Source organism: Danio aesculapii, chromosome 23 (assembly GCF_903798145.1).
Source record: "Danio aesculapii chromosome 23, fDanAes4.1, whole genome shotgun sequence".
In the NCBI taxonomy this organism is placed as follows: domain Eukaryota; kingdom Metazoa; phylum Chordata; class Actinopteri; order Cypriniformes; family Danionidae; genus Danio; species Danio aesculapii.
Genome location: NC_079457.1, coordinates 48,954,030 through 48,968,782, shown reverse-complemented (window position 1 = coordinate 48,968,782; position 14,753 = coordinate 48,954,030). Strand labels below are relative to the sequence as shown.

The 14,753-nt window shown below is 39.8% G+C and overlaps 1 protein-coding gene across 2 annotated transcripts in view; it reads right to left on the bottom strand.

The window, feature by feature from the left end:
• mitfb (melanocyte inducing transcription factor b) overlaps positions 1–14,753 on the bottom strand; it is a 74,605-nt gene that overhangs the window by 49,383 nt on the left and 10,469 nt on the right. The window contains exon 1 of one of the 2 annotated variants that reach the window (XM_056449658.1): positions 6,895–6,959. The exons of the other annotated variant lie outside the window; for it this stretch is intronic. Within the exon in view, the coding sequence (XP_056305633.1) occupies positions 6,895–6,950 (56 nt within the window). The 5' untranslated portion in view covers positions 6,951–6,959. Of the gene's footprint in view, positions 1–6,894; positions 6,960–14,753 lie in introns of those variants that run through there. 2 annotated transcript variants of the gene reach the window in all.

Genomic DNA, 14,753 nt, shown 5'->3' with positions numbered 1-14,753 from the left:
GAGCGGCAGTTCTGTGGGCGCAAATGCCTTGTTGATGCCAGAGGTCAGAGGAGAATGGCCAGACTGGTTCCAGCTGATAGAAAGGCAACAGTAACTCAAATAAGCACTCGTTACAACCGAGGTCTGCAGAAGAGCATCTCTGAACACACAACACGTCCAACCTTGAGGCGGATGGGCTACAGCAGCAGAAGACCACACCGGGTGCCGCTCCTGTCAGCTAAGAACAGGAAACTGAGGCTACAATTCACACAGGCTCACCAAAACTGGACAAGAGAAGATTGGAGAAACGTTGCCTGGTCTGATGAGGCTCCATTTCTGCTGCCACATTCGGATCCTCGGCTCAGAATTTGGCCTCAACAACATGAAAGCATGGATCCATCCTGCCTTGTATCAGCGGTTCAGGATGGTGGTGGTGGTGTAATGGTGTGGGGGAGATTTTCTTGGCACACTTTGGGTCCATTAGTACCAATCGAGCATGGTGTCAACGCCACAGCCTACCTGAGTATTGTTGCTGACCATGTCCATCCCTTTATGAGCACAGTGTCTCCATCTTCTGATGGCTACTTCCAGCAGGATAACGCACCATGTCACCAAGCACCAATCATCTCAGACTGGTTTCTTGAACACGACAATGAGTTCAGTGTACTCAAATGGCCTCCACAGTGACCAGAGCTCAATCCAATAGAGCACCTTTGGGATGTGGTGGAATAGGAGATTGACATCATGGATGTGCAGCCGACAAATCTGCAGCAACGTGATGCTATCATGTCAATATGGAGGAATATTTCCAGTAGCTTATTGAATCTACGACACAAAAGATTAAGGAAGTTCTGCAGAAGGATTAAGGCAGTTCCTCAAATAAAATAAAAAACAGCATTGAAGACGTTTTAATAAGAGCCTTAAATTTCTCTAAAATGATTCGTTAATTTTTAATACTTTTTAAGACCCTGTGGACACCCTGCACTCAAACAAATTATGTTTGCTGTTTGTTCAAACTACTTATTTAAAATGAGCTCAAACAATGCAATTTTTTTGGACAACTTAATTGTTTTATGTTAACTCTACTTAAATGTGTAATGTTGCCCCAACACAAATCAATTATGGTGAACCCAGCATTTTTACAGTGTGTTAATAAAAGGCAATGAGTTTACTCTGTTTTTTGAAAGTAAAGTCAACTAATGGCTGCTTTACAGTGTGTTTGAGCAGAGGAACTTCTGTGCAGATGAGAGCTTTTCTTGACTCTTTTGATGCGTCCCGAATCCTCCGCCAATCCAGCTGTGCAGTAATCGCTCTAATTAGCCTGTCTGGCCAATAAACGCTTGCTTAGCATTGTGCTTTAAACAACACGTGTAATCTCAGAGTCTGCCGCTTCACATTTCTGTTTCTGACGCGGGCCATTGTTCTTCAAAAGCCAAAACTGATGTTATGTGAAATGAATTCAACTATAATCCCCACTCCCCATCCCACAGCACTGCAAAAACGCTTAGATCTTCAGTCTTGCTTCTAGTCCAAATATCTGAAAACTCTTAAATCAAGAAGCATTTTCTAGACAAGTTAAAAGTGTTGTTTTTTCAGAAATAATGAGTCAAAATGAAGTGATTTTTCTTTAAAACAAGCTAAATAATCTGCCAATGGAGTAAGATAATCTTATGTTGTTTGCTTCCAACATTGGCAGATTATTTTGTTTGTTTTAAGGAAAAACTCACTTCATTTTGACTCATTATTTCTGAAAACAAAGAAAGCAGTGAGGGATATCTAGACTATGATCACCAGAAAATATCAACCCAGGCTCATTCTGAAAACGTAGTCCCGTGGACGTTTCTGGAGTCCGCGAATTATGTAGCCGGAGGTACGTATGGCTGCATTTCATTTTTTAAGTGAACGCTGTGGGGCGGTATGACGCCGTTCCTTTTAGCGCTTACCGGATAACCGCAAACCTTCATGTGGAGGGCTTTCCCGCCGCAACCTGATTGTCCGGTTAGCTCGTCCTGTACGTCGGCAGACTTGAGACGCAGAGAGGATCTGACCACGATGACAACGACCGGGTTCCAGTCCGGGGAAGAGCGGTTCCAGAAATCAGGTAAGACTAAAACAGAATCCAAGAAATAAAGCGAAGAGGTTCATAACAGGGTGAGAATGTGGTAAAATCCGAAAACGTAGTAAAAAAAATCAGACGAGGGCTTTTCTTTTTCTGGACGGCTTTTGTAAATTGTTGGTTGGGTTTAGGGCGGGCGGGTCAATCGGTAAAATTGGTTAGGTTCAGGGAAGGAGGAGGGTCGCCCAGTCAATCATTCAGCCAGTCGGACAGACATACGTTCGTTTGACAGCGGCCTCTGGTGGGTTTACGCGAGAACAGCGCGGGCACGAACGGCACTCGCGGGAAACATCTGAGAAGCCAAAAAGGCGCACACAGCGGCCTCTCACGGATTCGCAAAAAACAAAAACTGCAAAAATAGGTACCTCCCGGGACGTATTTCGCAGTCTCCAGAAACATCCTCGGGACTACGTTTTCAGAATGAGCCTGGGTTGGAAAATATAGTCGATATAAATATAGTCGATATAAATATAGTCGGGGTATCGATCGGTCAGTCAGTCAGTCAGTCAGTCGACAGCGACATCTGATTTGGATCAATCCTGCAGCCTTAACTATAGCAGCCTATCATGATGGGGTCAGCACAGATGAATAATGACAGTGTCTGCAGGTTTTTAAGAGTTCTATTTACTGTTTAGACTGTTAAGACCTTTTTAATACCTCTGTAACGTGAAGTGACGCTGACAACAAAGGTGAGGATCCAAACGCAGGATTTATTATACAAAGATGGTCAGGCAAGCAACGGTCAACACAGGGGCAAACAGATGTATACAGGCAATCCAGAGTCATGGTCATAAAACAGGCAGATGGTCAAAAATGAAGGCAGCAGACAGGAATATACAAACAAAAAAAAGGCAAGGGTCTTAAACACGGCAGGACAAGGCAAGGAAAACGCATCGTAATGTTCACTAACAGTTCAACAAGACTCAGCCCTGAAGTGAGTGTGTGTGCTGTGTAAATAGCCCTAGTGATCAGTTCATGAGTGGCTTCAGCTGTGTCCGACTGCTGCAATCATGGGGATCTAGGACAGGTGTGTGAGTGGTGCATGACTGGATCTTGTAGTCTATTTAGTTTGTAGTTCTAGGCAATACTGTGTGTTTACCAGCGATCTGCACAGGCTGGATCACTGGTGATAGTGACAACCGCACAGATAGAAATTTAAGACCAAATGTATAGTATCATTTTATAGGACTGAATTTGCAAAAAAGCACACAACACAATGAATTAATTATCATCCAAGCGTTTATTTGACTGGGTTCCGCCAATTTCTTTCACAGATTTAAAACTAATTAAGGCCTTATCTTTATACTATGCAATTTCAGACTTTTTAAGGATCCGTGGATAACCTGAATGACCTATATATCAATCTCCAGCTAGGGCTGATAAATTGGCATCTGTATTTACAGACCAAAAAAAAAAGTTTGTTATGTACTTTTTATTAAAATGTGACTGGCTGAGCGCGTGTCTCAGAGGGAATATCACTCATTTTAGGAACAGTAAAAGAAAATTATACCACAAAGAAACTCATCATTATGTAATCTTTCATATTATTTGGTATCGATAATTATAAATCGGTATCCTACAACTATGTGTACACCTATTCATAGTACATATCGCTGTCAACACTGTTTTGAGTATGTTGTTGCCTGTTGCAGTATTTCGCACTGTCTGTATTTTGCACTGTCTGGAGCCAGCACCTAAGCTTTTCACTCATCATTGCACACGTGCTGATGTGACAATAGAAGTGATTTGATTTGATGGTCCCACTTTATATTAAGTATCCTTAACTAATATGTACTCACACTGAAATTAATAATTCATTACACTGTACTTATCATGTAAATACATGTGTTTACTGTGCACTTATGCTTGATCAAATTAACTTCTGTAATTTGTAAATACACTGTTGACCATCCCTTAAACTTTAACCCACCCTTAAACCTAGCCATACCACCAAACCTGTCTATAACCCTACCCCTAACCCTACTCAAGAGCATCACAAGTGTTCTCAGATACATTATGAACACAGTAAGTACACTGTATTTACTTTTTAATGCAAGTACAGAGTAGTTAAGGACACTTAATATAAAGTGGGACCCGATTTGATTTGAATTAATGAATATCTTTTAACAATCCATTTAGAAATAGTTCAGTATATATATATATATATATATATATATATATATATATATATATATATATATATATATATATATATATATACATACATACTGAACTATTTCTAATTGGATTGTTTAAAAATATTCAATAATTCTCGATACCGAATAATATAAAAGATTATATAATGATAATTTTCTTTGCTGTATCACCCAGCCCTAGGTCCAGCTATTTTTCTTTTTCATTCTTTTACATCCTATTTTAACACAGTTAATCTGTTTTTACTCATTATTTGTTTTTATTTTCTTATTCTTGTCCTTTTGTCCTGTTTATGTAAAGCACACTGAATTGCCACTGTATGAAATGTGCTATCTAAATAAACTTGCCTTGTCTTGCCTGTTAGTTTTCTATTCTAAACTTTCTCACGAAGAAAAATCAAAGTTTGGTTGACTGAACAATCAAAACAATTCAAAACCTCAATTTAAACAGAAGCACAGAGTTGTGTACTGAGGATCCATCCTGCCATGAATATTGTTACACAATCGTACTTATGAAACAGTTACAATAATAGGGGAAGAAAACTAAGACAGGAAGACTGATTGTGGGTCAGCAGTGTCTAACACGCATGTCTTGATGCATCATAGTTCCTCAGTTTATAAACTGATCGTAGTTCGTCTGGCACCACTGAATCATCTCTACTGAATCAAACTGACTCACACTTTAGGGGACGTTGACGCTAGGCAAGATTCTGACAATATGATAAGCTTAGTTAAAAATATCATGGTTTCACAGTATTGTGATCACTGCTCTATAAAATAAAAAAGAAAAGCAACACAATATAAAGAATCAAACACAATCGATTTTATTTTAGCAAACATTTAAAAGATTTAAATGTATAAACAATGAAATATTCGAGCAGTAAACACGTCAGGCTAAATAATTAGCATAAATCATTGACTTCTGCTGTCTTCGTTAGTTTCAAAAACACAGAATTATGTACAACACATTAAAAAACACTTTAAAAACCCTTACATATACTGTCAGAACGGAATAACAGAAACGTTTAGCAGTTTTTAAAACCTTTACTTTTCCAAACTGCTGTAAACCTTGAAACCCAACCCAGGCTCATTCTGAAACATACCCTTATATACATTTCTGGAGAGCGCCAAATACGTTCCAGGATGTGGGTTTTTTGCAGTGTTTGTTTTCGCGAATCCACCAGAGGTCGCTGTGTACGCTTTTTGAAATCCCAAATTTCTCTCGCGAGTGCCATTCGTGCCTGCTGTTCTCACGTAAATCCACCAGAGGCCGCTGTTGACTGACCGACTGACTGACCCACCCACCGTCTTCCCTAAACCCAACCAATAGTGTTTTCAAAAGCAGTCCAGAAAAAGAAAAGCCCTCCCCTGATTTTTACCATGTTTTCAGATTTTACCACATTTTCACCCTGTTATTTACTTGTTTATTTTATTTTTTGGCTTCTGTTTTTGTTTTACCTTTCTTCGCCAGACTCAAACCACGTTATCTGCTCTGCGTCTCAAGCCCACCAACGTACGTGGCGAGCAAAACAAACTGGTAACAGCGGGAAAGTCATCCATCCGGAGGTAAGCTGGTATCGCGAAAAGGAACGCCATCATACCGCCCCGTAGCGTTCGTTTTAAACACAAAATACAGCCATACGTACTTCTGGCTACATAATTCGTGATCTCCAGAAATGTATACAGGAGGATGTTTTCAGAATGAGCCTGTGTTGTTGAAACCAGTTATCGTCCCATGCCTAATTCACGCAATGCATTTTTGCAGCTCAGACCCAGCTCGCAGCTGGTGTTGTGATGAGAACACCAGGTCTTTTATTAAGATGTTATCAACACTTGCCTATTCAAGATGACAAAATGCAGTTTCACAGATGCTTGAAAGGACTATTAGTTTGCTATCAAAAATCACCACCAAATTTTTGACTGAAGACGAGGACTGAACTGAAAAACATTAAGAGTTAGATACAGTTGAAGTCAGAATTATTAGCCCCCCCTGAATTATTAGCCCCCCCCCTGAATTATTAGCCCCCCCCGAATTATTAGCCCCCCCCTGAATTATTAGCCTCCCCCCCCCCCCCCCTGAATTATTAGCCCCCCCTGAATTATTAGCCCCCCTGTATATTTTCCCTCAATTTCTGTTTATCAGAGAGCAGATTTTTTTCAGCACATTTCTAATCATAATAACTCTAATAACTCATCTCTAATAACTGATGTCTTTTCTCTTCATCATGATGACAGCACATAATATTAGACTAGATATTCTTCAAGACACTAGTATTCAGCTTAAAGTGACATTTAAAGGCTTCACTAGGGTAATTAGATCTCTAAATGAGATCTTTTACCTCTTTATTTTAATATCATCACATAAACAAATGATTCAGCTGATAAACTGACCATTTCTCAAGGAAACGTTATATCATAAGTAATCGTGATCGCAATACTCAATAATAATATCGTGCAGGCGCACACTCAATGACAAATGTAATAATAATCAACACTCAGCTCACACTGACTGTATCATTAGGGTTCACAACAAACTGAAATGCTCGTAGTTGTTTATAACCCACACACACACACACACACACCCACACACACACACACACACACACACACACACACACACACACACACACACACTCAAGTACTCACAAGCGTCTGCAATGGTAAGTGCAGTGTGTGTGTGGCCGGACAGCCAGAGCCTCCATCTTTACTCGCTGAAGGTGCACTGTGCGCCCTTGGACGCTCTGAGAGTCACAGTGTTGGGTGTGTGTCAAAAGGGGAGGCACTAACAGCCGTACACAAACCGGCACACACACACACTCGCACTACAACGCCGCACATATGAGGTAATGACAGCATTTATGTGTGTGTGTGTGTGTGTGTGCGTGTGTGTGTGTGCGTGTGTGTGTGTGTGTGTGTGTGTGTGTGTGTGTGTGATGATACAGATTGGATTCAGCGTGATTACACGAATTTTGATTCAGCAAATTAGGTTTTAAAAGTGAATTAATTCGGGTTGCAAGGTGGCGCAGTGGGTAGCACAATCACCTCACAGCAAGAAGGTTGCTGGTTCGAGCCTCGGCTGGGTCAGTTGTCGTTTCTGTGTGAAGTTTGCATGTTCTCCCCATGTTTGCAAGGGTTTCCTCCGGGTGCTCCGGGTTCCCCCACAGTGTGTAATACATATGCTGGATAAGTTGGCGGTTCATTCCGCTGTGGCGACCCCTGATTAATAAAGGGACTAAGCCGAAAAGAAAATGAATGAAAGAATGTGAATTAATTAATCTAAAAAGTAACTCAAGTAACATTCTTAAAAAAGTAACATCAATATTATGACTTATTCTCAAAAGTAACCCGTTACTTTACTCGTTACTTAGAAAAGTCATATTATTGTAATGCACTACCCCAACACTGCTTAAAATAATGTTGTTTTTAACTAAGCCCATGCAGAAAAAATAACTCAATATTTAAAGTTTTTCAAGTCTTTAGTGGTTGCTCAAGTTTTTGATCTTCTAACAGTTTATAATTGAATAATACTCGATTATTGATTAAAATCACATTGAATTTTACACACATTAAACATCTGAAGTTATGAAACACCTTAATTATCTTTGCTTCCCTTCCAAAAAAACGTATTAAATTCTTTTGTTGTTGTTATTCAAGTTAGTTTTCAACACGTTTCTAATCATAATAGTGTTAATAACTCATCTCTAATAACTGATGTCTTTTCTCTTTGTCATGATGACAGCACATAATATTAGACTAGATATTCTTCAAGACACTAGTATTCAGCTTAAAGTGACATTTAAAGGCTTCACTAGGGTAATTAGGGTAAAGTTAGGGTAATTAGGCAAGTCATTGTATAACAGTGGTTTATTCTGGAGACAATCCAACACTAATATTGCTGAAGGGGGCTAATAATATTGAGCTTAAAATGGCTTTAAAACTATTAAAAACTGCTTTTATTCTAGCTGAAATAAAACAAATAAGACTTTCTCCAGAAGAACAAATATTAGAGGAAATACTGTGAGAAATTCCTGAATCTGTTCAACATCATCTGGGAAATATTTCACAAAGAAAAAAACGAATCGCAAGAGGGCGAATAATTCAGACTTCAGCTGTACATCTCTTAGTGCACACTAGAGGGCGCTCACTCGCTCACTTTCACCTTCACCTTCTCTGAGGGTCATTACAGGTGGAGCAGGAGAAGGAACAGGTGCACACACACACACACACACACACACACACACACACACACCTGGCAAACAGTGCTGTGTTAATAAATTATAACAAAGTGTGTTTGATAGTGTGCCTTGCTTTCACAGCTCCACAGGCCTCCACACACTCACACACACCGAGAGAGAGAGGGTGTGTGTGTGTGTGTGTTATGATGCAAACACAAAGTTGGCTGTCTAGACTAGTGTAATGCTAACATGCATTTCCTCTGAAATGGCTTAAAACAGTAAGAACTACAAATCAAAGCCTTATTAAGATTACATTTTCAGATCTGTTAAAAACAGACTGAGAGGCAGACAATAACTTCCTACTTGTCAGCATAACAACGCATTTACCCACATATATTTGAGCTAAAAGATTTTAGTGCACTACAAATGGTGCATTATAACTTGTACCGTGGTTATACCATTGGGGAGGGGGGTAATTACATAATTATTACAACACCACACCCTCAACCCCTCAGGAAAGAGTGTAGCATTATTATAAAGCAATACTATTATAATGAACGTTAAAATTCAACATTAAGAACTTGCACATGCATGAAACGACACTGAAGTGAAACAAAGTGTTTATGTGCTGCAAACATATACTGAATTTTAGATTCTATATATATTATCAATATAACAGACTCTGTGGCCATGGCATGAGTAGCTATCGGCTGCTCAACTGTTACGCTTGTGTATTTTGAAGCACCGTGCATGTGAAATAATCTGCTGCAGGCTAAAACTGCCAATGAGGTAAATAAAATAATCTTGCTTTCACTTTGACATAAGGGCCCTAACATACACCCGGCGCAATAAGGTGCAAGACACGTATGGCGTGATTTGTTGCTATTTTTCGACCAGCGCAACAGTCATTTTTACTTTTTGAGTAATGTTGTTTAAATAGTAAATCCAACCCAGGCTCATTCCGAGAACGTAGTCCCAGGGACGTTTCTGGAGGCCGCGAAATACGTCCCGGGAGGTACATATTTTTGCAGTTTTTGTTTTCGTGAGTCCGCGAGAGGCCGCTGTGCGCGCTTTTTCCCGAGCCGTTCTCGCGTAAACCTGCTAGAGGCTGGTGTCGAACGACCTTCCGCCTGTCTGCCTGGATGACAGAATGATTGACCGTGCGACCGGCCAATCGGCTGACCCACCCTCCTCCGTCCCTAAACCCAACCAACGACGATTCACAAAAGCCGTCCAGAAAAAGAAAAGCCCTCGTCTGATTTTTACCACGTTTTCGGATTTTGACCACATTCTCACCCTGTGACGAACTTGTTCGCTTCATTTTTTGGATTTTGTTTTTGTTTTCTTACCTGATTTCTGGAACCGCTCTTCCCCGGACTCAAACCCGGTCGTTGTCGTCGTGGTCAGCCCCTCTCTACACCTCGAGTCCGCCAGAGTACACGAAGAGCTAACTGAACAAACTGGTTGCAGCGGGAAAGCCCTCCACATGGAGGCCGGCCGGCAAGCGCCGAAGGGAACGGCGTCACACCGCTTCGCAGCGTTCGCTTAAAAAAATGACATGCAGCCGTACGTACCCCCGGCTACGTATTTCGCGGTCTCCAGAAACGTCCCCGGGACTACGTTCTCAGAATGAGCCTGGGTTGAGTAAATCCATTTGTGCCACTCTGTGGACTCATGGATGTGCTGGTCTATAAAGGAGGTGTGTTAAGGCGCACTGTTGCAGCGTTGCTATTTTGAGGAACTGAAATAGACCGCACCATTGACCAACTGAAAGCTGTTCTAAAGCCCAGCACAGAGCGTGTTAGTTATGCAGGTCCAAACACTTCCACACTGCTGAATACACACAGGATCAACAGCAACACACAAATATCTTTACAGATGAAAACAATTACAGGATCCAGAAATGATTTTCTACATCAATATAAACAGCACTGCCTCCATGCCTTCTTCACCTCGGGGGGCTTTTTCAGTTTATTCATGACGATCTGCATCTGTATAATGTTATTATTATTAGCAGTATTATTGATTATCTGCAGATTTATATCTGTTTTAATAAACACAAGTGTAGATTTGTCCAGCTGTGAGGTTTTAGAGACGTCTGCATCACCATGTGGGGTATAAGAACAGGACGTGTGTTTGGATATAACTCAGTGTTTTGACCACACTTCATTATTATTGTTCATTTATTCCTCTGCTGGAGATTAGAACTGAATTTAGAAATAGTTTTGATCAAATCTTTGCACTTAACAAACTAAATTAAATATGTGGGCTAATGGATGTGTTCAGTGGAGTGAGTTTTCACCGTTTCCTCACTCCAGCAAAGTAAAGGAGTAAAGTAAAGGAGTAAAGTAGTAAAGTAAAGAGAAAGTAAAGAGGCTGAATGGAGGAGGCTCGTTCTTTATCCTCGCGCTGCAGATGCTCTGTTAAACTGTTTTCTCACTAGTGAAGCGTTCAACTTTTACACTTACAAAGTTGCCATGTAAATAGCAAATGAGCCATGGAGCGACGCAACTGACTCTTAAAGGGACGGGAGACGAGACTCTGATTGGTTTAATGCACATTCTGCTCAAAACACACCCAGAACTCATTTAGAGAATAAGCTCAACCCTGTTAGACCATGCACCAGGAGGCAGAGTGTATTTTACCATCCTTAAAATAGCAAAAGTGGATTTGGAGATGCCCTTTGCAGATGCAGACTTTGCACCTGGATCACTAAAATGGAGCTCAAGATTATTTAGCTTCCCCCATCGACAGATTATTTTGCTTGTTTTAAAGAAAAACTCATTTAATTTTGGCATATTATTTCCTAAAACACGACAATAAGTAGTGCTTGTCTAGAAAATGCTTCTTGGTTTAAGAATTTTTAGATATTTGTACTAGAAACAAGACTAAAACTCTAAGTAAGAAGAGCTTTTTTTTTGCACTGTAGGAGCCGTGTGAAGGTAAAAGATCTTCAGCTTACACATGCACACTGAAAAATAATATTCAAAGCTGATTCCTTGGATTTACTCATTTTTTTGTACGTCAAGTGGTTGTAAACATTTTATTTGGGCTGAATTTAAACAAAGAAATTAAGTTGAACATTATTAAATTTAATTTGTTTGTTTAAATTCAACACAAATAAATTGTATGAAACAGTTTTGCATGCAACACTTTTTTCAGCAGGGCTCATTACTGTCAGTTCCACAGCAGTGGACCAATTAGAAGAGTTTAGAGGTGGGACAAACCTTGCAAGTTTCTGTTTACAGGCTGTGTCCAGTTACCCTAATGCTTTATACTGTGCTTTCTTTCAAACTATTCCTTTTTTCCAAACCATCCACGGTTGCGTCTCCCATTTTTAAAAGCACAGATGCATTTGGTGTATATGAGCACACGTGACACAACAATCGACAAGTAATTTTTCTCTCTGCACCAAACGCGACAGAAACATTTAAACAGCAGCTAAACATAATAGTGAAGGCTTTTCATCTAATGAATCCACAATAAAGCTCTTGAACATTATTAATAGGCTACTGAGTGACTGATGTTGTTGGTTTGCACTGAATCACAGTTCTGACATTCATTCTCAAAGCGTCTTCTAGTTATTTTATTTTCCAGATCTGAGGTGAACTACCTGCTGCTGCTTTCAGTAGTATGGCAGTAGATGTCACCTAAAATGGGTTCACACTCACATTTGTAGCATTTAACACTGAATAAAGCACATAATCAGCATCTGAAGTGATCATTGTCATAGTAGTTTATGCTGTTGTTCTGCTGTGGAGTCGCAGATATAGAAACCAGATCACCGTTGCAGACGGTTAAGACAAAAACCCCTTGTAACATGGAAAGAGAGCTTATATTGCGTCGTGTCGAGTGTAGGACACAGTGTAAGACTAGCACACTAGAAAGTGAATCCAAACACAGACATCCTGAATCAGACGAATGAATCTATAATAAAACACACATGTTAACACACATTAAAGAGGAAGCAGCAGCTCTCTGCAGTGGTGTTTGCAGTCTGCTGAAAGCCGCTGACATACAGTGGGACTCTTTGTTGTAATATTTACAGGATGGGTGGACGGCAGCACTTCATTGGATTTCAACTCGTAGCCTCCCGTTTGCATAATTAAATTGTATTCATTCTCTCCTCACTTGTTTGTTGGGTTTGAACTCTCTTTCAGATCCGGCTCTGAGGCCTAGACGACAACTAACTTAACCAAAGACTCAAGACCTCACGATTAACTTTGGCTTCACTGCATCAAACCAAAGTGTTCTGCATCTTCTACAGGAACTAATAAATGTAGAGGGGTTGGAGAATGAAACTGAACCTCTGGCCAATTTAATGTTGGAGGTTTGATGGCTAAATGTGATCCTGCTGGCGGCCATTGGTCATTCACCTTCATTTCAGCAGTAAGAGAAGAGTGTGAGGGTTTAATTACCAGGGTAATAGCACAGTTTTACTTGTTTTACACTGCAATGCACACAACATTATGGGCGACATATCAGTGTTTAAGAAAGAACAAATTGGTACACGTCTCACTTGTGCATCTGTGAGCAAGACAGCAAGTCTTTGTGATGATCAAGAGCCAGAGTAATGTCAGCAAACCAACAAGAAGAAGAACCACGTCCAACAGGAGTAACTGTGGATGCAAGAGGAAGCTGTCTGAAAGGGGCGTCCAGTGCTAACTCCGATTGTGTCCAAAAAACATCAGAGCACAGCTGCCCAACTCACTGCAGGATTAAATGTGTCTGTTTCCACCAAAACTGTTGGTCTGGAGCTCCACAGGGTCAATATGCATGACCGGCTGCTGTAGACAAACCTCTGCTCACTCATGCCAATCCCAAACATTGCTTTCAATGGTGCCAGCAGTGTAAATCTTGAGCTGTGGACAGTGTGAAAGACGTATTGTTCACTGAGGAGTCCACCTTCACTGTCTTTCCCACATCCGGGAGAGTTACGGTGTGGAGAAGCCCCAAAGGAGAGACTGCTGATGCCCAGAGTGAAGCGTGGGACAGTGATTGTTTGGGCTGCAGCATCATGGCATGGGCCCAATACTTGTGCTAGATGGGTGCTGGGTCACTGCCAAGTACTACCCAACCATTCTGGTGGACCATGTGACCCAATGGGTCAAACATTGTATCCTGAAGGCGGTGCCATGTCTCAGGATGATAATGCACCAATACACATAGCAGGACTGGTGACAGAGTGGTTTGATGAACATGAAAGTGAAGGTGAACATCTTCCATGGCCTGCACAGTACCCAGATCTCAATATTATTGAGCACTTTGGGCTGTTTTGGAGGAGCGAGTCAGGAAAGGTTTTCCTCCAGCAGCCTCACGTAGTGACCTGAACCCTATTCTGAAGAAGAACGACTCAAAATCCATCTGGCCACTGTGCAGGACTTGTGTCTGTCATTCCCAAAACCAACTGATTCTGTATTGAGGAGGCCCGACACCATACTAATGAATTATTGTGCTTTAAACCAGGCCTTTCAGTTTCATTGTCCAACCCCTGTAGGTGAGGTCTGTTTAGCAGGTACTGATCGCTTAATGTGATTTTTAATTGCTAATTTCTACATTTCTATTAAACTCTTTAGTTTTCCATTTTTTCAGTCAGTTATAATGATAATATTTATAATATTTTATTTACTTTTTATGTTCAAGATTATTTTACTGTTTATATATTAAAATATTTGACATTTTTTATGTATTTCTACATTTTTTAAATTATGTATTTTTAAAATGTTCTGTGTTTTTATTATTAGCATTTTTATTGTATATTAATAATGTTTACCTCAGTTAGTTTAATGATCATATTTCTAGAACATAAAGCATTTCTATTGTTTTTAAATAAGAGGTTTGCTTCACTGTTTCCCAGTACTGGGTTGCGGCTTAAAGGGCATTAACAGCGTAAAACATTTGCTGGAATAGTTGGAAGTTGTGGCGACCCCTGATAAATAAGGGACTAAGCCGAAGGAAAATAAATGAATGATTCTTGCCTCACTAATTACTGAATTAATACCATCATTTCTAAGCCAAACAGTTGGTCTTTAATTGTCACAAAACTTCAGGATAGATAATAAATAATTAAAAATAAAATAAATCAGCTTTACTTTAGTTTCAAGACATATAAATAAATAAATAAATGAATAAATTAATTAATTAATAAATTAATGTTAGAGCCTTACTTTAGGTTCAGAACACAACCCAATATATAATAAACAAATAAATAAATAAATAAATAAATAAAACAGCTTTAATTTAGCTTCAGGACATATTAATTAATTAACTAATAAAAGAGCCTTACTTTAGCTTCAGAACATAAACAAATAGAAAATAATAAATAAATAA